This window comes from Aspergillus fumigatus, chromosome 2 (assembly GCF_000002655.1).
Source record: "Aspergillus fumigatus Af293 chromosome 2, whole genome shotgun sequence".
Lineage (NCBI taxonomy): Eukaryota > Fungi > Ascomycota > Eurotiomycetes > Eurotiales > Aspergillaceae > Aspergillus > Aspergillus fumigatus.
This window is the reverse complement of record NC_007195.1, coordinates 2,121,249-2,143,052: the sequence shown is the minus strand read 5'-3', so window position 1 is coordinate 2,143,052 and position 21,804 is coordinate 2,121,249. Positions and strand designations below refer to the sequence as shown.

The window sequence follows — 21,804 nt, the reverse complement described above, 5'->3', positions numbered from 1 at the left end:
GGGGACCCTGGGGACTATGTATTGAGTCACAGAATATGAAATACTATAGGTCAGCTGTTTGGAGACTTTTGTCATTCCCGTCTAGTCTATCAGAGATGTACAAAAATAAAGACAATTATAATTCGTCTTTGCCCTCTAAAGGTATAGGCCGGCCACTGTCCTTGCCGAGATCGACCCCGTGCTTCTTGCGCCATTTCTCCCACATGGCCCAGAAGTCCTTCTCCATCCCGCTCTCCATCTGGTCCGGCAGGATGACGGTGTACTCGACGTACAGGTTGCCCGGCTCCGAATCGTGGTCGTGGTGCTCGTGCAAATGACCCTCGGAGTAGAAGGGCATGCCCTCGCCCTTGACCGTCTCGACGGAAAGCGGCTGGACCACCTCGCCGCGCTTGCGGCTCAGCTGCACGACATGCCCGTCCAGATGTGTAATATTGCGCGTCCAATCGCCCATCCACGCCTCACGCAACGACAGCACCTCCCGCCAGAACAGGTGCCTGCCCTTGCGGCGAAAGAATGTGCCGTCGGTGCGGCGCGCCTCGTCGGCCGCCAGCTCGGGCTCCTTCTCCTCCAACACCAGGATCAGATCGCCCGCCACCCAGTCCGGGCTCTCGTCGCCTTCATTCTCAAACACCAGCCGCGTCCCCTTGTCCATGCCCGGTTCCACCGTCGCAACCGTCTCCACCTCGCGCCGCACAACCCGCTGCCCCGCACATACAGGACACGGCTTCTTGATCGTCTTGCCCTGGCCGTGGCACGCGTCGCACGTCATCTGCACTTGCTGGTACATGCCCGGCGCAAGCATGTGCTTCTGGATCACCCGCCCACGCCCATTGCACTTGGGGCACGTCACCACCTGCCGGTCCGCCGACCCCGTCCCCTCGCACGCATCGCAGATCTGCTGCTTCTCAATCCCAAACCGGATCTCCCGCCCCGTGTAGAAATCCCGCAGCGGCAGCGCTACGCGCATTTCCATGTCCGGTCCGCGCCGGTGGCCCGGGGCATGCCCGAAGTGTCCGCCGCCGCCGAAAAACCGCGAGAATAGATCGAAGGGGTCGTTCGCGGGGCGTCCTGCCGTCCCGCCCTGCCGATGCTGCTCGATTCCCTCGTGTCCGTACTGGTCGTAGATTTTCCGCGTGGCAGGTGTAGAGAGGACATCGTACGCGTCTGCGATTTCGACGAATCTCTCCCGCGCCGTCTCGTCGCCTCTACCGTCGTACTTGAATGAGCCCATGAACCTCTCTCGCTAGAGCCTTGGAGCGGTAAAGACTTACGGATTCTTATCGGGATGGAACTTCTTGCTCAGCGTCCGGTACGCGCGCTTGATATCCCGCTCCGAGGCCGAGCGGTCCAGCCCCAGTATCTTGTAGTAATCTTCCTTGGCCAATGCCAGAACCAGACAAAGTGCAATCACGAGCAGAATTGTAATTAGACGCATTGTGATGATTGGTACGCAAGCTGCATCACAGCTGCGCTTACACGTAGCAAGTGGTCGAGGCCTTCAATGGTCAACGCCAAGGTGGTGTATTGTTATTCCAAAGCAGGGGTATGGCTCATGAAGTAAGAACTAGACTTGTGGTCTCAATGGAGTGGTCCGGAAGGTTGAGGAAGTCTCGAGATCAGCAAAGAACTCAAGATGGAGTTGGTGTTGGGGTGGTTGTTTTGTGCTTGCCCTGGACTGATTGCGCGGTGTTGGCTGGCCATTACTGATAAAGTCCGCATTTGATAGAGAAGTAGTAGCTGTTGATTAGGTGGCCGCAACGTGGAGGAAAATGGTTTGTCCGGTCACGTGCTGGTCATTTTGTCTGGTTTGGGGTACAGAGTATGGTTTAGACGACTCCCTGGAATGTGAATATTGATGGACAGAGTGATCAGATACATTAACTAGAACAAAAATACACATATATATATATAAGCGTAGAAAGGCTGTTGCACTGTCGTATCAAATGGACATTTGAACAAAGAATAGCAGAATCAATCATAGCTCATCTCACAGTGACAAAGTCAAATTAGCCCTAAGTACTTCCCCAAGACCGACCAACAACATCGAAAATCTCATTCCGCCATGTTCGTCCAAGACCTTGGCTCTGATCTCCCTCCTCAATGGCCTCTTGAGCCCGCAATCCCTCCTCCTGCCACACTTTGACAATACTTCCAGGCGCATAGACATCCTTGAAGGCACCGCTGCGGGGGGCCCTGAAGCCGACCCGGGTTTCGACATCCGACTCTGGCAGCCTCAACCGAGCCAGTACGGCCCGGACAAAGGTTGCCAGGTCTTGCGGACTAGCTATGCGCGCAGCCCGAAGTCGTTCGCGGGCGAATACCAGCTCCCGGTTGAGGGCAAAGGCCGCCTGGACAATGGACTCGGCGATCTTCTTCTCCAACACGCGGCGCACAAGATGCTTCAAGAAGGGCTTGGTCAGCCACAGGAGGAACTTCCACTTGCTCTTGTGTATTTTGTAGTCGAGCTTGTGGATGCGAACGCGCACACCGCGAAGGGTAAAGATCTGCTCCAGGCGTTCCCGGCCCACTTCCACATCGAGCGAAATGTCGATGCCCCGTCTGTCGAGATAGAAGCTGGCAATGCCTTCGTCTTTGATGCGGAACAATGGCCATGCATGGGTGCGAATCCAGTAGCCAAACTCGGAGGCACTGATGTTGAGGCCAAAGACCGTCGCGGTAAATGTGGTTTTGAGGTCAGTTGATGTTCTCTTCGAATGCTTCTTCAGAACGTCAATGTCGTTGCGCGTGGTGAGGTGCATGCGGTATGGCAGGAACGATGAGAAATTGACAGTGTGACCGGGCTCAAGAATTAGGTTCTCAATCAACAAATCCATCTCTGGCGCGGAGATCTCCAGCCGCGGGATTGGAATGTACTGGATACTGCGAATGATAACGGGAAAAAAGATTTCTGCCATGTCTGAGGGCAGCTGGCTTTTTCGGTCTTGGTAGCCATTCCATGCATCCCAGTAGATCTTGCGAGTCACGTCGACAAGTTTTGAGACTTGAGTGTCCTCAGGTACAGTCCGCAGTGTGCGCTTCGCCTGAACTAGGAAGGCGTCGACGTCCCGACGCAGGGTAGTTTCGGTGCCGACATTCTTCGATTTCTCCTTCAGCTCGTCTACTTTTTGAGGAGCCTTGTCAAAGAACTTGGGGTCCGTTAGCATTTCCTGGAGCGCCGACCCAATCTCCGACATGATTTTCTCGAACTCTGGGTCTTTGTTGGCGTGCTTGATGACATCCTTGAATCTTTCCTCCAGCTTCTTCCACTCTTCGACATCTCCATAGGACTGAAGCAGCTTCCAAAGCTGCTCCATTGCCTGTTGGAGATCTTCATTGACATCGGCCTCTTCCTCGGCCGTGGAGACGACCTCTGAGGCGGCATTGGCGTACAGCTGTGCATATCGCTGCACCAAGTGTGACAGAGTGGCCACCGAGTCCGAATAATCCGATCGCTCTCGCAGCTTGATAACGGCCCGTTTAAGCCGATGCAGCAGCGTATCTCGCTCTTGTCCCGTTAGATGCTCCTTCGCACTATCAATGGCATCTCGACCAGTGGCTTTCAGCCCATGCCCTGCAACCTCTGCGACTTGAGTGACTTCCTTGCGGAGTTCCTCACCCGACACGGCTCTACCGTCATCGGCACCGGCGCCTTTAACCGCACCCCGTTCCTCCTCAGACGGCTTAAGCTTCTCTCCGACCTGTTTTGAGGTATCGGACAGAGCCAGCGCTGTTTCGGAGAAGATCTCCCGTCCAACAGTAGTGAGATCCTCGACGAAGAGACGAAAGTCGGCATTGGTGAGGAGCAGGCTGCCCACGGTGCGGAGACTGTCATATGCTGTTCAACGTTATTAGCCCAATGCCTTCGAATGAGATTGACGAGCGTTATACCTGCTTTGGTGTCCTGCCGAGCTTTGACCTGAGAAGCACGACGAGAAACCTCTGACGTATCTATCGATGCTCTAGACCTGGAGAGATGCCACAAGAATTCCTGCAGCTGGTCATCACCGTTCTTTTCGCGCAGAAACTCAATGAATATTTCAATCCAGAGGCGGCAGTCACGGGCTAGCTGGCGGCCGACAGAGCCAATATCTTGGTTGCGAGGGTTGAGAATATCCGAAGCCAGAAGTGTACGTAGGTTGGAGATTGTCTGATCGGTGGATGGCATGTAACCCTCAGAGAGGGCACGGAGCATCTGATAGCTATGCAATTTCTGATGCAGACGACGCTGGCGTGAGGTATCATCGTCGTAGCGAGGCAGGAGTGGCTCCGTTTCTCCTCCAGACATGATAACGGTTGTTGTGGTACTGGGGACCCGGCAGCTCGATACTTTCTGTAACCTTGGAGCTAGGGATAAGGATCACCACGAGGGAGGTGAGTGCCTTGTTGATGCTGAACTGATGAGAAGAATCGTCCCTGAGATGAATTGAGGTGAAGAAGGATGTTTCAGCGGCTCAGCTAGGATGAGACAGGCCAAGAGGGTAAGATGTGCATCATGGAGTAGCTTTTCCTGTTCTGCTGTCAAGCATGGACACCTCCTCTCACTCTTGCGTCACTCCAACCTTGGCGTCCTTATCGCAGTCAGGTGATCTATCACATGTTTATGGAATCGACATACACAATTGGATGAAAACACCTCATATTAGCCAATATAAACAACTGTCTATCTTCTCTCTTATTGAAACAAGAGTGACTTGTGGTCACATCTAGCTAGAAAGTAGTTTATATTTCCAACCGCAACACTCCGTACCAAGGGTCTATACGAGTTGAGAGACGGAATGACATCCTTATCTGACAACAACGCTTATCGATAACTTATCGTTGGTCTAGAACAATGCGGAGATTCTTTTCTGTGGAGTACTCCGTCCTCTCTACTACAAAAGTGCCGTACCTGCGACATTTCATCGAATCAAGCCAGATCAAGGCGGACAGACCCTTGGCCATGATACTCATGTTGGTTTAGCAGTGACCTCAGATCTCACACTCAATTATTGGTTCCACTATATTCATTAAATGCCTCCTATAGTCCATTCAATAAGAGAAAATGAAGCTAAGTATCAATTTCCAACATAGAATGCTCAGTTCATGAGCCAGATCATGGTGTATGAATTGCTATGGGAGTATATAGACGGACAAGAGACCGGTAGAATTACTCCTTTCCATTCTATACCGTGATGCTACTTCACACAGATAATTATCAACGCCTCAGTAGGCATAACTTAGTCTGGGGACAAAGGGCATCTTAGGTCTCCACACCCAGCCACTGAGACTTTGGCGGTTAAGTCTGGGGTAACCTTCTTTCGTAGCTAGACCTTGCAGTAGCTCAGAATAGATTGCTCCGTAATTCGTACCATATTTGCACCCTAGATACAACAGAGCTCAATCCGAGTTTCTCCGTTCTCCGTAGGGCGATGACGCGCACGTATTGTTAAAGGTTGTGCTACTGACGGGAGTGTAACTTCTGTCTTGTTGTAGGTAACGAGTCAGGTGGCTGGCATCAGTTGTTGGGATTGCAATCTCAACCGTGCCGAGGGGAAATTCAACGGTCTCTGGTGTACGATGTATATATGATCACAATTTCCGTACGTCTCACGAGATACCTGTAGACTTACATAGTTGCTGGCAAAGTCCAATAGCAGATGGAGGAATGATCATCTAATGCTGGTGGTCAAGCTTTATGATTCATGCCAGCAAATCTGGGGATATCCTTGTGGAGCATTCCTCCCCCCCTATGTGTCGGATATTGGGATCGTTGATCTATCATCTTTCTGCAAGGAGTAATGAGCGATTTTCTGTCACTTAAATCGCTCATAGATTGACGGGAGTGTCTCATATCCATCATTTACTCAGTGTATGCATTTAAGAGACATTCGAACATCTTCAGTAATGAAGCATCGATATGCAACTATTACATTGAAGTACAAAAGTACCACATAGACTGTGGCTAGGAAACTCGAGTAAACAAAGCACCGCCACGAGGTTCTAAATCTGGCCCAGTAGCTCTGTGTTAGTAATAGAAGCCAAGCTCCTTTTGGTCTGTAGCTGAAAGTAGTCAGGAACCTCTCCGTTGGGGTCACCCTGCACTGCCCAATAAATCCCTGTAGGACTGTGGCTTTCTTCCGGTCGCCCCATCGGCCGGCCCCGGTCGGTGGGCGGCGCTAGTCCCCTTGGGGTAATACCTGGTTGTGTCCATCGGAATGGAGTTGGGGTCAGCAACGAAAAATCGCTCACTGACGGCTGCACTCCTTGAATTTTCAGGATATCTGAGTATCTGAGTTGCACAGCCATCGAGCTGATAGCAATTGGCGCAAATCTCTCATGCAGGAGCGAAGCCTTCGAATCTGCGCGACCTAACAGGTAATCTTCATAGTGCCAGTCATCTATTGCTAGTCATGTATTTAATCTCAGGAATGAAAGCATTGGAAAAGGATGAATTACTAAATCTAGACCTCTCGATGACTAAAGCGACCGAGCGAGCTCGGCCGTCGTCCGTCCGCGGCGCCGCATCGACTGCGGGGAGTTGCCTAGGGAGGACGCAAGCAGCGAAAAATAAGCCCAGAAGCTTTCCTCAGGCAGTTAAGCAGAGAGCTCTACTATTAGCCTAATAATTAATGCCACATGAGCTCTAGGCTCCACCACGCCCTATGGTCGAGTCGGGTCCAGTGCATAGTTGCCCAACTTAGACTCATGTGTACACTGTAGTTTGAGTACTCGCGTGAGAGAAAATGGCGCATCCGTTGCAGAATGCTCCACTGCCTTGCGAATCGGCATGCCTTGTCGGATACCGATCCTTCGGATACCTCCAGCATGAGTCTGTCTACCCTGGTGAAAATAAAAATGTACTCTAGTTTATGATAATACTTAAGACGAATGAATACAAACCCGACTTACTATTTTACTTGATTTATATCGTAGCAAAGAGTGATGTTGATAGCTGGTTGTAGACCTAGACTGGTTATGCGGAGAAGTCCACGAATCTCCTCATGAAATATTCGCGTATGCTCGAGTCTCGAAAGATCTGGATGAATCATGAACCTGATGTTCCTGACGAGACACAATCGCAACGAGCGAGTGTATCAATGCCTGCGTTCCAACAACTAGTTTCTACTCTCAATATTGATTGTAAAAAAACTCCCGTCAGCCTTGCATGTCAAAACTAGCCGACGTACCCAAGTCTACTTCGTACATTGAGTCATATGGAGCGCTTTACCTGTAAACTCTGTACTCCGTACAACGAAAGCAGACTCTGTAATGCGATGTATCCCTTCAACGATTCAACATTGCTCATCATGCTGGTTCCCATTATTAATTGGCATCTTGTTGTTTCTCTACCTTCTCCGCATTTGTCGCAATTCGGAGGCACTTCCCGTTCTCCACTTCCGTTCAATTTTCTGTGACCCCCAACCCGATCCAATTCAATTCAATCCAATCCAATCATCCAAAAGCTTCGTATCCTCAATTCATGCCCACTTGTGAATTCAATTGACACGGTTCGCTGCCATGCAAACCGCTTCCCCCCCGAATATCCACCATTACGATCTCGGCCTCCCTGAGTGGTCCCCTCGTCCCCGAATATTTCCGACTGCTGAGTGAAGGAGTCATCGACTAATCACCGCCCGTGCTCTGTTTCATAGCCTTCAAAACCTCCTCGTTGGGAATTTCCTCCTAGGTACTTTTCTCCGAGTACTACTGCGACCAAACAGGTGCTTGTGTCTTGACATCGGAATGTTTTGGGTGCCTCCTCAGGGGTCTCCAATGCTAGTGCGGGCACATAAAAACAGACTGGCACCTGGGGCCATCTTGTCTCAGTCTTCTTTATTTTCTCTTTCATCTTCACCTCTCCACTCTTCTGCCTCTGCCGTTACCATTGCTACTCGCCATAGAAGCAGTCTTGCGTCGTCTCAGCGTTCCACAATGGCTCGATTTCCCTCCCATCAAAACCGGCCGGTCCATGCGACGCCAACCCCATACGTGAATCATGCTGCTTCTGTGTAAGTATTTGGTCTGGTACAAACTATCTGGAAGGGGCCCGATGCTAATTGACTCATTGTTGCATATTCAGTGAGCCAAATTACGATACTGCCAACCCTGCATACATTCGCAAATATCTCCGCACCTACGGACTGACTCCCCCGCGCGCGGAGTCATATGAAATCCAGAAGACACGGTGTATGTCCACACAACAGAAACGTTCTGGCGTCTGCAGGATCTAATTCTTGGATTTAGGTCTCGCTCAGTTGGCCCTCAAGCAGACTGCCATAGACAAATTCCTCTACCTCAGCACCCTCCGCAAAAACAATGTCCACCTCTTTTACCGTTTAGTCACAGATCACCTCAAGGTACGGGAAACAGACTTCGTCGCAAACAGCCGATTGAAAGACTGACATTGACAGGAATTGACCCCTTTGATTTACACACCTGTTGTCGGAGAAGCATGCCAAAAGTGGTCGGAAATCTACCAGCAGCCAGAAGGTGAGTCCAGACGTTTTCGCAATTTTCCGGCTAATGCATAGATCTGACGCTAACGGCGTTCATTTGCCTAGGCATGTATCTGAGCTGGGAGGACCGCGGCAATCTGGCCGCTGTCATCGCCAACTGGCCGCAACCAAACGTTGAAATCACGTGCATCACCGATGGGTCCCGAATTCTCGGACTGGGAGATCTTGGCATTAACGGAATGGGCATTCCGATTGGTAAACTCGCGCTGTATACTGCATGTGCGGGGATCCGTCCCGAGGCCACCCTGCCCTTGACTCTGGATCTGGGGACAAGCAACAAGGCTCTCCGGGAAGATCCGCTGTACATGGGTACACGCCGTGACAAAATCTCCCCCGAGGAGGAACGGGAATTCATGGATGAGTTGATGGCGGCTCTGACCGAGCGCTGGCCTGGGTATGTGGCTCCACCTCCCCATCTCTTTCCGATGACACCGGACGCTAACGGAGGTCAACAGTATCGTCATTCAGTTTGAGGACTTCAAGAATCCCTTCCCCGCTTTGGAGCGGTATCGTGATGCCTACACATGCTTCAACGATGACATCCAGGGTACGGGTGCTGTCATCCTCGGCGGTGTCATCAACGCCGTGAAGCGTTCGGGACTTCCCTGCAAGGAGCACCGCGCCGTCTTCCTTGGTGCTGGAAGTGCTGGTGTCGGTGTGGCCAAGCAGATTGTTGCATTTTTCATGCGTGAGGGCATGACGGAAGACGAGGCCCGCTCCTGCTTCTACCTGGTCGACACCAAGGGTCTTGTCACCGCTGATCGGGGTGACAAGCTTGCCGATCATAAGGTGTACTTTGCTCGCACGGACAACAACGGCCAGCAGTTCAAGACCCTCGACGAGGTGGTTGATCATGTGAAGCCGACCATCCTCATGGGTCTGTCGACCCTCGGCGGCGTCTTCACCCCGGAGATCCTACGCAAGATGGCTGATTGGAACACCCACCCCATCATCTTCCCCCTGTCCAACCCCTCCGCCAATTCCGAATGTGACTTTGAAAGCGCCATCACCCACACCGATGGCCGTGCGCTCTTCGCCTCCGGTTCCCCCTTCCAACCTTTCTCCTTCAAGAACTCCTCCGGAGAGAGTCGCACCTACTACCCCGGCCAGGGCAACAACATGTATGTCTTCCCCGGTATTGGTCTAGGCACTATTCTCTCCAAGGCGGTCAAGGTGACGGACGAGATGATCTACGCCTCCGGTGCAGCTCTCTCACAAGCTCTGACCGCTGAGGAGATCGACCTCGGTCTCCTCTACCCCGACTTGACCCGCATCCGTCAGGTCAGCATCGTCGTGGCCCGCAAGGTCATCCGCGCCGCACAGGATGCCGGCGTGGACCGTGAGACTTCTCTGCGTAACATGGACGACGAGAGTCTTGATGCATGGATCAAGGCTCGCATGTACGACCCTCACAGCGAAGTCCACGCTTTGGAGAGAGAAGTCGGCGCTCTTCTCTCGAATCTCGGGCCTGCATCTCCTGCCTTGAATGGCTATGTCGAGGACCAGAGCAAGGATGCCAAGCTGTAGTTTTTTTTTTTTTTTTTTTTTAACTTCTTGTCAGCCGGCATGAGATATTTAACACTGTCTTTGCTTGACATCTTCGGTTCTACTTCTTCGTTCTTCTTCCGGTTTTCATTTACGTCCCTGGTCATCCCAGGTTGTGAAGCGCTTTGAATCATTTGCTTCGACTCTTGCATTGAAGGATGCCCCTGTGTTCCTGTATACCCTTTGCATATTGCGGATAATGACTTGCTTTTGGACCATGTTTGATGGGATTGGGATTGGTTTCGGTACCGACGCTTACGTCAAAAGTTGATCAATCCAATAATATATGTCGGTCTTATTATCTACTGCTCCCAAACTGATGAAGGAAACATTCCTTCCATTGTTATTTCATAAGTAGCATCTTCATGTCGGTAGAGTGGATCATGTGAAGTGGAGACTCGGAGAGATTTATAGCCCGAAGGTACGGAATGGAATTTATGAGCATCACTAATCAATCCATTATTATGATCCGCAATATGATTTTTTTTCTTTTTTTGTCACGGAACCGAATTATTAACCTTAAGAATTAAGATGCAAAGCCAAGGTCAGGTACTGTGGCTACGTACTAGCTGGTGCCTATCGACATTGCGTTCGCAACCTTTGTCTGGTTGGGAATAGGCTCGACTCGACCTCGGCCGTGCTTCTATCCGTTGCCGATCCGTTCATCCTTCGGATCTATATAGTAAAAGCAGAAATCCTCTGTAGGCATGGGTTTATTTAATTTTCTTTTCTACGAGATATCGTTTCTCGAATTGATCGTGGCCGTATCACCATGTCTTCCTCTCTAGGTGAGGCTGTCAAGCTTCCATGCGGGCTGGTGTTTCCTAACCGCCTCGTCAAGGTAAGTTTCTAATGATAACAGTCAGGAACATGACTGACCACTCCAGGCTGCAATGGCCGAGATGTTGGCCGGCTCAGAACATGCTCCTACACCCAAACTAATGGAAGTCTACAACCAATGGGGCAAAGGAGGATGGGGTGCCATTCTCACTGGTATTTATTGGGAGTCTCTTTTACTTCGACCAGGACATTCGCTAAGTAGTTGATCCTCTGGTAGGGAACGTCCAAGTCGACGTCAACCACCTGGGCAGTCCTTTCGACCCTGCCCTGCCAGGCGAGTACACAGGCAAAGAGTCCAACCCGGCGCTCGTCCAGACATGGGCCAAATACGCCGAAGCCAGCCAGCAGCACGGCGTCCCCTCTATCGTGCAGATCTGTCATCCGGGCCGGCAGTCGTTCCGCATCGCAGGCAAACGCGGTATCTTTGCGTCGACGATTGCGCCTAGCGCGATCCCCCTGCAGATGGGGGACGGACTGCTGGACCGGATTATCAGCCGGCTGGCGTTCCCGGCGCCGAGGGAGATGACGCAGCAGGATATTGATACCGTGACGAGGCAGTTTGTCGATACCGCGCGGCTGATGGCCGACGCGGGGTTTTCGGGGATTGAGCTGCATGGTGCGCATGGCTATCTGATAGGTATGTTCTGTTCTGCCGTTCTTCCGTTTCTGAGGCATTGTAACTGACTGTAGCAGACCAGTTCTTGAATCCAAAGGTATACTTGCTTCTCTGACTCCGCGATGAAAGCTCGACCTAACCAAGACAGACGAATCTCCGCACCGACGCTTACGGCGGCTCCGCCGAGAAGCGAGCCAAGTTCGTCCTCGACATCCTCTCCCAAACCCGCAAAGTCGTCCCCGCCACCTTCTGCATCGGCATCAAGTTCAACTCCGCAGACCACTCCTCCGCCTCCTTCGAAGACACCATGACCCAGATCGGCCTGCTCGTCGACGCAGGCATCGATTTTCTCGAAGTAAGCGGCGGATCATACGAGGATCCCAAGGTGCGTCCCACTCCCCTCTCCCCCCACCCTACCACAAGGAATACAACCCTGACAAGAAACACAGATGATGGGCACCAACTCCCAACCCCAGCCGGAAAAGAGCCAGCGCACGCTCGCGCGCGAAGCCTTCTTCCTCGAATTCGCCCGCGAAACCCGCAAGCGTTTCCCGACCCTCATCCTCATGCTCACAGGCGGATTCCGCAGCCGCGCCGGCGCAGAGCACGCCCTGCGCGAGAACGCATGCGATCTGATCGGCATCGGCCGGCCCGCCGCTGTGGAACCGGCTTTCGCGAACCGGCTGCTGGACGAGAGTGTTCCTGCCGACGAGGCCGAGATGCACCTGGGCAAGGTTAAGCCGCCGTTCTTGCTGCGTTTGCTACCGATTAAGGCGGTTGGGGCGGGGTTGGAGAGTGTAAGTTTTGTCTCTCTGTCTGGGTGCTCTGATGCTAATGTTGGGTGGTTGTAGTCGTATTATGCGGGGCAGATCAAGCGGATAGGTGAGGGGCTGAAGACGTTTGCGCCGTCGTTGTGATGTAGATATATACCCGACTGGTTGCTGGTTTTGTCTTTACTAGATATTTCATAGAATAATACGTAGTACTCGTGTTGGGTGGTACTTCATCCTGTTGTTAACTCATTCCCATCGCAGGGGTAGTTGGCTGGTTACATGTGCTGGATAATGACCACAATCATAAATACCGCGATCCATGGCTCTGTAATAATGCGCATTCTCACTTCACGTCCAACTACTGGCACATCCAACATCAAATAGTTGGGTACGATCTAAGTGCCGAAAGCTAGAAAGCTAAATGGATGTGGGCTAACGTATCGATGACGTCGATCTTGAACACGGCTGCAGCGGATAACCTCACGCATCCTGTTTTGAATGTGACTGGCAAGGTGATTTCATCAATTGTCACGTTAAAGTTTTATTGTTTGTATATATATAGGCGGGTCTGTCCTCGCTGTGTCTTTCTAGGTTGCAACAGCAGTAATGATTCCTCCTATGCAAAATGACGGGTAAAAAGCACAAGGTCACAGTGGTCGGCTCGGGAAAATTGGTATAGTGCTCTACTTCGTAGTTCTCATTTAAGTTTTATAAATGATTGCAGTGGCTGATGATGAAAGGGGATCGACGATCGCCAAAATCCTGGCCGAAAACACTCGCGAACATCCCGATGTCTTCGAAGAAGAGGTGCAGATGTGGGTGTTCGAGGAGGAGGTGACTATCCCCAAAGACTCGCCGCACCGTGAGGCCCTCGGCGACCAGACGCACAAGTTGACGGACATCATCAACCGCGTCCACGAGAACGTCAAGTACCTCCCTGGCACCGCGCTGCCGAGCAACGTCGTGGCTAACCCAGACCTGCGCGCTGCCGTCAAGGACGCCACGATCCTCGTCTTCAACCTCCCGCACCAGTTCATCGACAAGACACTCGAGCAGATGAAGGGCCACCACCTGCCATACGCACGCGCCGTCTCGTGCGTCAAGGGCGTCGAGGTCGCAAACGGGCGGGTCACGCTCTTCTCGGAGCTCATCATGGAACAGCTAGGCATCTACTGCGGGTCGTTGTCCGGCGCCAACATCGCCCCGGAGGTCGCCGCCGAGGAGTTCTGCGAGACCACCATCGGCTACAGCCCGCCGCCCATGGACCTCGACGCGAAGGACGAGCTCTCCCCCGATAACCGCCACGTCATCAACAAGCAGCGCCAGCGCAAGATCTCATCTACCTCTGCTGAGCTGCAGCGCGTGCCGGATGACTACCCCTGCGTCGACGAGAGGCTGCTGCGCCGCCTCTTCGAGCGCCCGTACTTCCATGTGCAGGTCGTTGCCGACGTGGCGGGCGTGGCGCTGTGCGGCGCCCTGAAGAACATCGTCGCGCTGGCGGCCGGCTTCGTCGCGGGTAAGGGCTGGGGTGAGAGTTCCAAGGCGGCCATCATCCGGATCGGCATGATGGAGATGATCCGCTTCGGGCGCTTCTGGTTCCCCGACTCCGTGAACCAGAAGACCTTTACCGAGGAGAGCGCCGGTGTTGCGGATCTGATCGCCTCGTGCTCCGCCGGTCGTAATTTCCGGTCCGCGAAGCACTCCGTCGAGAAGGGTGTGAGCGTCGACGAGCTTGAGCAGTCGGAGCTGAACGGGCAAAAGTTACAGGGGACATCGACTACTCGCGCCGTGTGCGATTTTCTGTCAACGCATGGCAAGCTGGACGATTTTCCATTGTTCAATGCAGTCAATCGTAAGTTTTAAGTCAATAGTCGCATGGGATGAGAAGACAGTGCTGACCAAGACAGGAATCCTCGATGGTAAGGTTAGTGTGGATGAGTTGCCAAAGTTGTTGAGGTAATCTGGAAATATATATGCCGTAATGACCATAGCTAATAGACCCTATCTTCATGAGTGCCACGCTCGCAGTCATGGCTGTAGGAATGACCCCTATATAGGGCAATGTAACCTTCAATTGGCGATCGCAGTAGGAACGGTATCTGGCTTGAAAGCGACTCTAAGCTTTATGGAACGTGTTTGCAAATCCAGATCCGGCCACATATATCACTGGGTCTTTTACCACCAGGAAGCTAATGGGGATCAAAGGGCGCAATAGTATCACCTCCCCAGATGCTCCCAGAAAACCCCTCAAGAGTTTCAAAGTCCGGCATCCAAAACGGACAATCCTCCTCAAGATCGATCCACGGAGCAAGTTGGAATGCCATCCGCACTCCATGATCTTGATCAGGGGCATTCGCCGGCCCCGCTGTGTTGGGATTAGTTGCCGGGTACTCCGTGAACGTGCCAGGCGTGGTACTTCGGAGGTTGGGGTTTGCACCACCATGCTGCGCGGTCATCAGCTCCGCCATACCGACCTTTTTAGCCGCCTCGCTGTTGCCCTCGAGTTTCTCCATGGCGGCGTTGGCGAGCATCTCGAACGCGTCGCGGTACTTCTTTACCCACGTTGCTCGTTCGCCCATGACGAAGAGGACGGTCGAGCAGGCGCGGATGTCGTTGCTCATCTGCACGGACCACACCTGGTCAGTGTGCGTCCACAGGGCGTACAATAGAGTGATACCGGCCATGAAGACCGTCTGGACAGCGAGGAAGGAATGGCCGTACTCGAGCGTCTGGTGGAGCCGCTTGTGGGTCTGGCAGATATCACCAGCTGCACGAAGGCAGATGTGGTAGTAGGGATCCGAGAGGGGCAGGGAGGGCAGGAATGGCTGAATGAGAAGTCGAAGAGCACGGTTGTAGTGCAGCATCGGGTAGTCCAGGTCCGATCCGCTAAAACGCTGCAAGGCAGATCTCTTCCACTCTTCCAGCTCGATGAAGAGGCGGTCCATCTTGGAGCGGAGCGTATGTAGTGGCCTGTCCGCGCGGTAGATCTTGTGCTGGATTCTCGAGTCGATCCGACGAAGCTCAAACAAGTAGATCGCGAACGTTAGGGAAGTAATCCTGTCTGTCCGGGGAGGGGCGGTCAGTATAGCGGGGTCTTGGACGTCGTCATCCACGTCCACCGGCAGGGGCAGATCAATCTGACGGTCTGCAATGCTAAAGGGTCGACCAAGAGACATCGAGATGACCCGCTCGAGGTAGTAGATTGTCCAGAAAAGCCGTCGCCGCATCTGCGCGGTCCATGGGTCCAGATTGATCTCGTTTGCCTTCCTGTGCAGGCCGAGATCAATGGCCGTGCGCATGGCGAGCCCGATTATATACCAGAGGCCATGGCTCGATGCTGAGCGAAGGTGATATACCACCAGAAGAGCCATAGCCTCTATATTTTCGATGGACCGTACTTCACACATAGAAGGAACCTGCTGTAGAGCAGTGATGTAGTACCGCTAAACAAGGTCAGTCTAACCTTGACGAGAGAAAAAGGCTGCGGTAGACATACCTCTGGAGGCACGTATGTGTATTTCTCGCTGAGCTGAATCGTTGTCGCCCCAATCGCGTACACCAGGTACAACTTAAACAGACCAAATCTCTCAGCCTTGGTGAGCGCTTCCTGATTGGCTTTGGCCAACCGCCATCGCGCTCCATGGAGCTTCCACAACTCCGCACGATCAAGGAATGGATAGCGCACATGCAGTCTGGTCAGATACGCACGTAAAATCCGCGTTCCCATCTCATCGTTCGGCGGTTCGGTACTTTTTACCAGCAGGTCCTCCATGCGCCGCGGTCGTGGATGGTCAGGGGCATTCTGACTCCCGCCGGACGGTTGAGGAGGCAGACCTGTGGAAGTGACCGCCTGACCAGTGGCAGACCCACTACTACCGCCTGTAGAGACCTGGTGGATATGAGATGGCGCGAGAACTTGGTTCCAAACAGTTGCCTGAACCATTTCGCTGAGGTTGGCGGCCAGTGAGAGCCCGGAGCTTGAGCCTACATAGGCGGGGGCTTCTGCAGAGTTGAGCGCAAGGAAGCCAACAAGCTCCCCAACGGTGTTGTGGTTCAAGTTTGAAGCAGACGTAGGGACGGCCTCGTGCTTCTGAGGAGATAAAAGTGCTGCAACTGGATGATCGGTGTTGCTGCTGGCATTGTTGCCTAGTGATCTCGCTTCCAGCTGGGATTCAAGATAAGCAATGCGTTCTTCCAGCGTGCGTGTATAGCTTTATGAGATTAGTGCTCCGAATAATTATCGTCAGAGAGAGATGGTGATCGGAACAAATGACTCACTCGTTCGATTGACCACTCTCCTGTCGAAGAACTGTCAATTTATCGCACGAAGCCCCAGCTTTGCGGCAGTTGGAACAGGCCGGATAATCATTATCGCACTATATCACTCAGCTTGATGATAGACCAAACGTAGTAGACAACGGCTGACCTTCTGCTTCCTAGTTTTGCACCGCGTACACGACGTTCTTACGCGCTTTCGGGGGTTATGATCTTTTGAGGGGAAAGGCTCGTCTGAGTTTGATACTTGCTGAGGTATATCCATCTTCACAGATTATGCAGATAGACATCTTCTCTGATGCTGCCTGAATAACAGCTCTGGATCTGGATTAAGTTTGATGTCAGGTGGATGCTCGCCAAGTTGACGAAGTCGTCAAAAGACTGTGGACGATGCCAAGACGTGGTAGCTGGATCGGATCGGGGTAGGGTCCATTCTCCTAGTCAACTGGTTGCTTGAAGAAGGATGATAGTTGATATGCTTATTAAGTGTGTGAATATGCTCAATGATCGCAAATCATAAGATGAGAAGTCAATCTCGTCAAATTTCTATGTACAGCTAAAAATGGTACCTGATAACTGGATTTCAACAAACGCCCCTAATGCTGCTATTAAGAACAATTAAAGCTTAAAGCTGAGGTCAAAGCCATCTAAAGATCACTGCACTGTATGATGCAACCCTTGAATACTCCCATCCCAGCCATGTTGGCCTATCAACTCCCCCTGCACTCCGCTCCATGATTAGGACCCTTGTCGAACTTCTCAGGAGGCTCACTCGGAGGTGCTTCGTCATCTGACTTCTGTTGTGCAGTGTTCCGTTCTTCTTTCTCCTCCTCCCCTGGTTCCTTTGGCCGTTCGAGGCCACGGTCGCGGATGAAGAGACAAGCTGCGAAACACAATCCAATCAGAGGCACTTGTAAAATGAAGACGCCCCTTGAAGCCTTTGCATACGCATCAAGTATCTGAGACCAATCCGAAGCGGATATGTCCGACTGCGGGGGAAGAGAGTACGTCGAGTGAGCCAGGTACCGGTATCCATTTGGTAGGTTTGATCGGAGTGTTGCTTGCAAGATAGCAGCGGAGACGGCAAGTCCACAAGCACCTCCGAGGCAACGGAAGAAATTTCGATTTGAGATTACTACCGCTCGATGGGACTTGGTACAATGGGCTTGAAAAGCGATCAGAGTTGGCTGAAAAGTCCATCCGATACCGATACCAGTAATAGCGACAACGACAACGATCACTGCGCGATGCGTGTGGCTATTGAAAAGCAGCATCAGACCAGCACCTCTAGATGATTGAAGCCGACGGGTTAAAATCCACGCTTAGAAAAAGTCTCTAGTGTCGAGGGAAACTCACAGAGTCCACAGGCCGAAACCAGCCCATATCACCTCTCCGTACCGTTTGGTTCGAGAAATATATTGCCCAGATGCAATGGAAGCAAGTGCCTGGCAACCGACCATGGGAGCAGTCATAGCGGCAGAAACTATGGGAGACCACCCTCGTGCGTTTTGATAGTACAATGGCAGATAATAGAGATACGATTGATACACAGCGCCAAGGAGAAAGCTCTGTAAGAATAAAGCACATAAGACTTTGTTCTTGAAGAATACCACTGTCCACAGGTCAGCTCCTCTTGAATTAACAAACGGCACGAGTTGTAACGCACCTGGAAGCATCGGCAGGGAGGCCACTTTCCACTCGATGAAGACAAACGCGACCAATGAGCACGCTCCAATAACAAGCATACTGATCACCATTGCAGAATTCCACTGGAAGTAGGAGCCACCACCTGATATGGGTATAAGCAAAAAGATGATCCCAATGGATGAGGCAATGATGCCGTAAAAGTCGATCTTGCTCACGTTCTCCCGCACGCCAACTTTACAGGCGTTATTCGGGATCAGAAAAACGCCAACGACCATGGAGCATGCTGCGAGCGGAGATATGAGCCAAAAGAGCCCTCGCCAAGTGGAATGCATGATGAAAGCTCCTGCAATAAACGGGCCGATCACATTACCCAGTCCCAGCGATGCTCCTAAGATCCCTTGATACTTTCCTCTGTTTTCAAGGGTCACAATATCAGATACGATGATCATAGTCAGCGAACCGACGCCACCTCCTGCAATACCAGCAAGGCCTCGAAAGACGTAAAACATTGCCGCATTCTGTGAGAGGCCACAGAGCAAATCAGCGATGCACAGCAGGGCGAGTGCTGATAAGTAAACAATCTTCCGACCAAAGATATCAGAGAGACGTCCGTAAAGCACACTAAACATTGTATTTGCGATCAGCGACGAGGTACCCGCCCAGGAAATGGTATTTTCTGCATTGAGGTCTTTGGCAATTGTCGGAAGAGTAACGCTGATGCCATTTTGATCCACAAACGTGATGAGGAGAGATACAGCAAGACCAGCGAAGACTACCAATAACTGTACTATTGGTAGGATGTTCATCTGGTCATGCAGGGCCTTTTCCGCCGCCTGCTGTCGACTCATGTTTGGGCGCCTTTGTGGCCTAGCTTGTGGTGTCAATAAATCGTTCCGCTATTGACAATTGAAAGTAGGTAATGTACTCCAGACCATAAGCTGCGTCTTGAGAAAGGTTTTCTACCGAGCGCAAGTTTGCAGCAGGATTTTGGTCAAACACTTTATGGCGGACAAGTCAGATATGTACATCGATTTCGGCGCTTTGCACAGGGAGTAACCACCGGTGATACCATTTCAACAGTGAGTTGGCATGTACAAAGATGAAATTTCTTCATCGCACTGTCCAATTGACGGTCGATCAAGAGTGACCTCTCATGACAGTCACAGCCCAATTCAGGCAGAGGGGCCCGTTATCCCCCATCAGTGTCGGAGTTTTCCCGACAGAGTCATAGTCGGTGTCAAAATAGGACAATTTCAGGTACATATCGACTGGAGATTGGCAGACCGGACCAATTCCGCATCATAGATTGAATGTTTGTTGGTGCACACTGAGGACGGACGTGGAGACTTGTTGTCGGCATTTGCCGTTAGTTCCTTCGGACGTCCGATGGAATTAGTGCCGAATTCCGCAGAGCGATTTGGGCCTAAAAATGAATCGAATAACGTATGGAGTAGGGCGTCTCAATTAGAAGAGCTGCTTGGCATTGCTCAGTGGATGGAGACATTTCTGTATTTGGTCCACGGCCACAATTAGACAGCTCGGACACATTATTGAAGCTTTGCGACAACGGAGGGCCTTATATCTATGTACATCACGCGGCACACCAAGTATTTTTCCGTCAAAGTGTACGCCCGTTGTCTCAATCATAAGCGAATGTTTGTGATGATGCATATATACGGTGGCTTATCTCACCTTTTAGGTATAGTTGTGAGATTTTCGCAACAAAGTCATGTCGCGGAAACAGAGTAACCGCGTCAGAGTCTCCACAGGACCGAGGCCTGCAAATCTCCATCGTCATTCATGACCCCTCGTATGCAACAGGGCTTTCATTGAGATACAGGAAGCAGGATGCATGGATTCTGTCTTGAGTTCCGGTCTGGCCGGCAGAAGCCATAAGTTCTTGACAAATTCGAGGTTCAGAGTGTCAACTTTGAGGTCCAGATTCAAGGAGCTGTAGAGTAGGCGCTCGGACAGAAATACGGTCCGAGAATCATCTTTGAGAGAATTTTAGGTTTTCAGCAGTCTGGTAGATTTCCTCAGACATGGTCACGTATGTGTGGGCGGAATTGAAACAGGAACACTCCCCGGCTGCCATAACGGCTGTATGCCTCGTGCGTTGACTGAAGGAGCTTCCACATATTCATTATTCTGGGCCACACGTTCAACACCGCTAGCACCTGAGTGCATTGAAGAACTTGTAGGTCTGCCGACAGGACCATGGTTGATTACGTTGTTTGAAGGCAAGTACGCCCCACCAGTTATATTCCCCTGATATGGGATAAAGCTTTGATTCAAAGCTCCACAAGCAGTACAGGTAAACTCGATCTTGAAACTGGTCAAGATCATCTGTGGCGCAGAAGGATGTCCACTACCGCGTGGCTGTTGGGGTGATTGAGACGGCCCCTGTTGTGGTGCAGACAGCACTGTAGGTGCCGATAGTATGTAATCTGACTGTTGCTCATCAGACGTGCGCAGCCCATCATTGAGCGCAATCTGCTCCTGTGGTTGTGCCCCGGAAGGAAGTTGTACTTGGGATGAGCCATGCACTGGCTGTGGACGTTGTGAAGGGATCTGTGGCTGCACAGCATCGCGAGCAAGCTCTGCTGGTTGTGGAGATTCGTGACTTGGGCCAGCTGTCAGCTCGACAGGTCGTTTTACCAGGAATCCTGACTGATGAACATTGTCGGAAATCCATCTTTGCTCGGAAATGGCACTGTAAACTGAGCCATTGACTGACGGCGTCGCAGGAACTTGGGGCCCCGGTTGGTCATCCCCATTCAGACCGCGATCCCGTGGTTCCTCAATCTGGTGATGTGGTAGCCTTGGTTGTAATTTGGTGAGCGCTCGGTGCGCTTGTCTTATGGATATGTCATATCCATGATACCGCTTGACCGCATCCACAACATCTTGTCCCTTGATCTTGTGACTCAAGTCAAACAACTTTGGTATCTCGTTGAGTAGGAAGCGCACATGCGAAGCCTCGGACCGGGCTGGAGTTGTTCCTGGGGATGCAGCATGCCGTCGACAGCTATGGCTATCCTGAAGGCTTGTTATGTAAGTCTCGTTTTTGTTTGCACGGCAAACAACGCGGAAGTAGCAATTGGCAGACGATCGGCACCCTATGACGACGCTTTTCTTGTTGCTTCGGGTCACCCGAAGTTCCCAGTGCTGTCTGACTGATATACTTCGCACAACTGACTTGAATTCTTCCAGCGAGGCGAATCGTTGGCCCACATGGAGCCCCGAGTACATCTCCGTCATGACAGCGGTCACCTACACTGAAACGCCGGGCCAGGTATGTGGTCGCACGTATCGTATTCCATCAGTGGTGCATCTGGACGTTGTTGAGGCGAAACACTTGCTGGAAGGCCATACCAATTGCTCTGAGCATTGTCCACACACGAAGGCACTCCTTTCTATCCGATCACTGGGAGCTTGTACGTTTGATCAAGAAAATGACACATGTAGAATTTGGCATCACTGCGATAGCATGCTTATCTGGCATATAGTACACGCAAGAAGAGCGCTAGTAAGCCGTTGTTTTCGCCCAGAAGTACCTCTGGGGCAGTTTGGAAATGCCGATACGGAGACTGCGTGGTGAACCACAACACCG

The 21,804-nt window shown here is 51.8% G+C and overlaps 8 protein-coding genes across 8 annotated transcripts; 3 read left to right on the top strand and 5 right to left on the bottom strand.

Annotated features, from left to right (window-relative positions):
• Nucleotides 1–46: 46 nt before the first annotated feature.
• On the bottom strand, nucleotides 47–1,723 carry AFUA_2G08300 (uncharacterized protein). The gene is made up of 2 exons (XM_077804122.1): nucleotides 1,272–1,723; nucleotides 47–1,205 (listed from the first exon to the last, which is right to left on the bottom strand). The coding sequence occupies exons 1-2, from the start codon at nucleotides 1,433–1,435 to the stop codon at nucleotides 116–118; spliced, it is 1,254 nt and encodes a 417-aa protein (XP_077660285.1). The 5' UTR covers nucleotides 1,436–1,723; the 3' UTR covers nucleotides 47–115.
• A 123-nt stretch (nucleotides 1,724–1,846) lies between these two features.
• On the bottom strand, nucleotides 1,847–4,572 carry AFUA_2G08290 (uncharacterized protein). The gene is made up of 2 exons (XM_750070.2): nucleotides 3,889–4,572; nucleotides 1,847–3,835 (listed from the first exon to the last, which is right to left on the bottom strand). Exons 1-2 carry the CDS (start codon nucleotides 4,283–4,285, stop codon nucleotides 2,013–2,015), a joined length of 2,220 nt encoding a protein of 739 aa, XP_755163.1. The 5' UTR covers nucleotides 4,286–4,572; the 3' UTR covers nucleotides 1,847–2,012.
• A 1,842-nt stretch (nucleotides 4,573–6,414) lies between these two features.
• maeA (NAD-dependent malic enzyme) lies at nucleotides 6,415–10,043 on the top strand. The gene is made up of 6 exons (XM_750068.2): nucleotides 6,415–7,988; nucleotides 8,060–8,166; nucleotides 8,224–8,336; nucleotides 8,391–8,469; nucleotides 8,541–8,889; nucleotides 8,951–10,043. Exons 1-6 carry the CDS (start codon nucleotides 7,723–7,725, stop codon nucleotides 10,020–10,022), a joined length of 1,986 nt encoding a protein of 661 aa, XP_755161.1. The 5' UTR covers nucleotides 6,415–7,722; the 3' UTR covers nucleotides 10,023–10,043.
• Nucleotides 10,044–10,536: 493 nt separating this feature from the next.
• AFUA_2G08260 (NADH:flavin oxidoreductase/NADH oxidase family protein) lies at nucleotides 10,537–12,675 on the top strand. Its single transcript, XM_077804121.1, has 6 exons — nucleotides 10,537–10,881; nucleotides 10,928–11,033; nucleotides 11,098–11,517; nucleotides 11,574–11,593; nucleotides 11,645–11,881; nucleotides 11,946–12,675. The coding sequence occupies exons 1-6, from the start codon at nucleotides 10,813–10,815 to the stop codon at nucleotides 12,345–12,347; spliced, it is 1,254 nt and encodes a 417-aa protein (XP_077660284.1). The 5' UTR covers nucleotides 10,537–10,812; the 3' UTR covers nucleotides 12,348–12,675.
• An 85-nt stretch (nucleotides 12,676–12,760) lies between these two features.
• AFUA_2G08250 (glycerol-3-phosphate dehydrogenase family protein) lies at nucleotides 12,761–14,229 on the top strand (the record flags this gene model as incomplete). The annotated part of the gene is made up of 3 exons (XM_077804120.1): nucleotides 12,761–12,942; nucleotides 13,010–14,121; nucleotides 14,177–14,229. The coding sequence occupies exons 2-3, from the start codon at nucleotides 13,083–13,085 to the stop codon at nucleotides 14,227–14,229; spliced, it is 1,092 nt and encodes a 363-aa protein (XP_077660283.1). The 5' UTR covers nucleotides 12,761–12,942; nucleotides 13,010–13,082.
• Nucleotides 14,230–14,458: 229 nt separating this feature from the next.
• Nucleotides 14,459–17,010, bottom strand: AFUA_2G08240 (putative C6 transcription factor; the record flags this gene model as incomplete). Its single annotated transcript, XM_750065.2, has 4 exons — nucleotides 16,696–17,010; nucleotides 16,548–16,645; nucleotides 15,766–16,480; nucleotides 14,459–15,712 (listed from the first exon to the last, which is right to left on the bottom strand). Exons 1-4 carry the CDS (start codon nucleotides 16,807–16,809, stop codon nucleotides 14,459–14,461), a joined length of 2,181 nt encoding a protein of 726 aa, XP_755158.1. The 5' UTR covers nucleotides 16,810–17,010.
• A 244-nt stretch (nucleotides 17,011–17,254) lies between these two features.
• AFUA_2G08230 (putative MFS transporter) lies at nucleotides 17,255–19,039 on the bottom strand (the record flags this gene model as incomplete). The annotated part of the gene is made up of 3 exons (XM_750064.1): nucleotides 17,255–17,831; nucleotides 17,901–18,156; nucleotides 18,211–19,039. 3 exons carry the CDS (start codon nucleotides 19,037–19,039, stop codon nucleotides 17,255–17,257), a joined length of 1,662 nt encoding a protein of 553 aa, XP_755157.1.
• A 1,198-nt stretch (nucleotides 19,040–20,237) lies between these two features.
• AFUA_2G08220 (uncharacterized protein) lies at nucleotides 20,238–21,443 on the bottom strand (the record flags this gene model as incomplete). The annotated part of the gene is made up of 1 exon (XM_077804119.1): nucleotides 20,238–21,443. The coding sequence occupies one exon, from the start codon at nucleotides 21,441–21,443 to the stop codon at nucleotides 20,238–20,240; it is 1,206 nt and encodes a 401-aa protein (XP_077660282.1).
• Nucleotides 21,444–21,804: the final 361 nt, after the last annotated feature.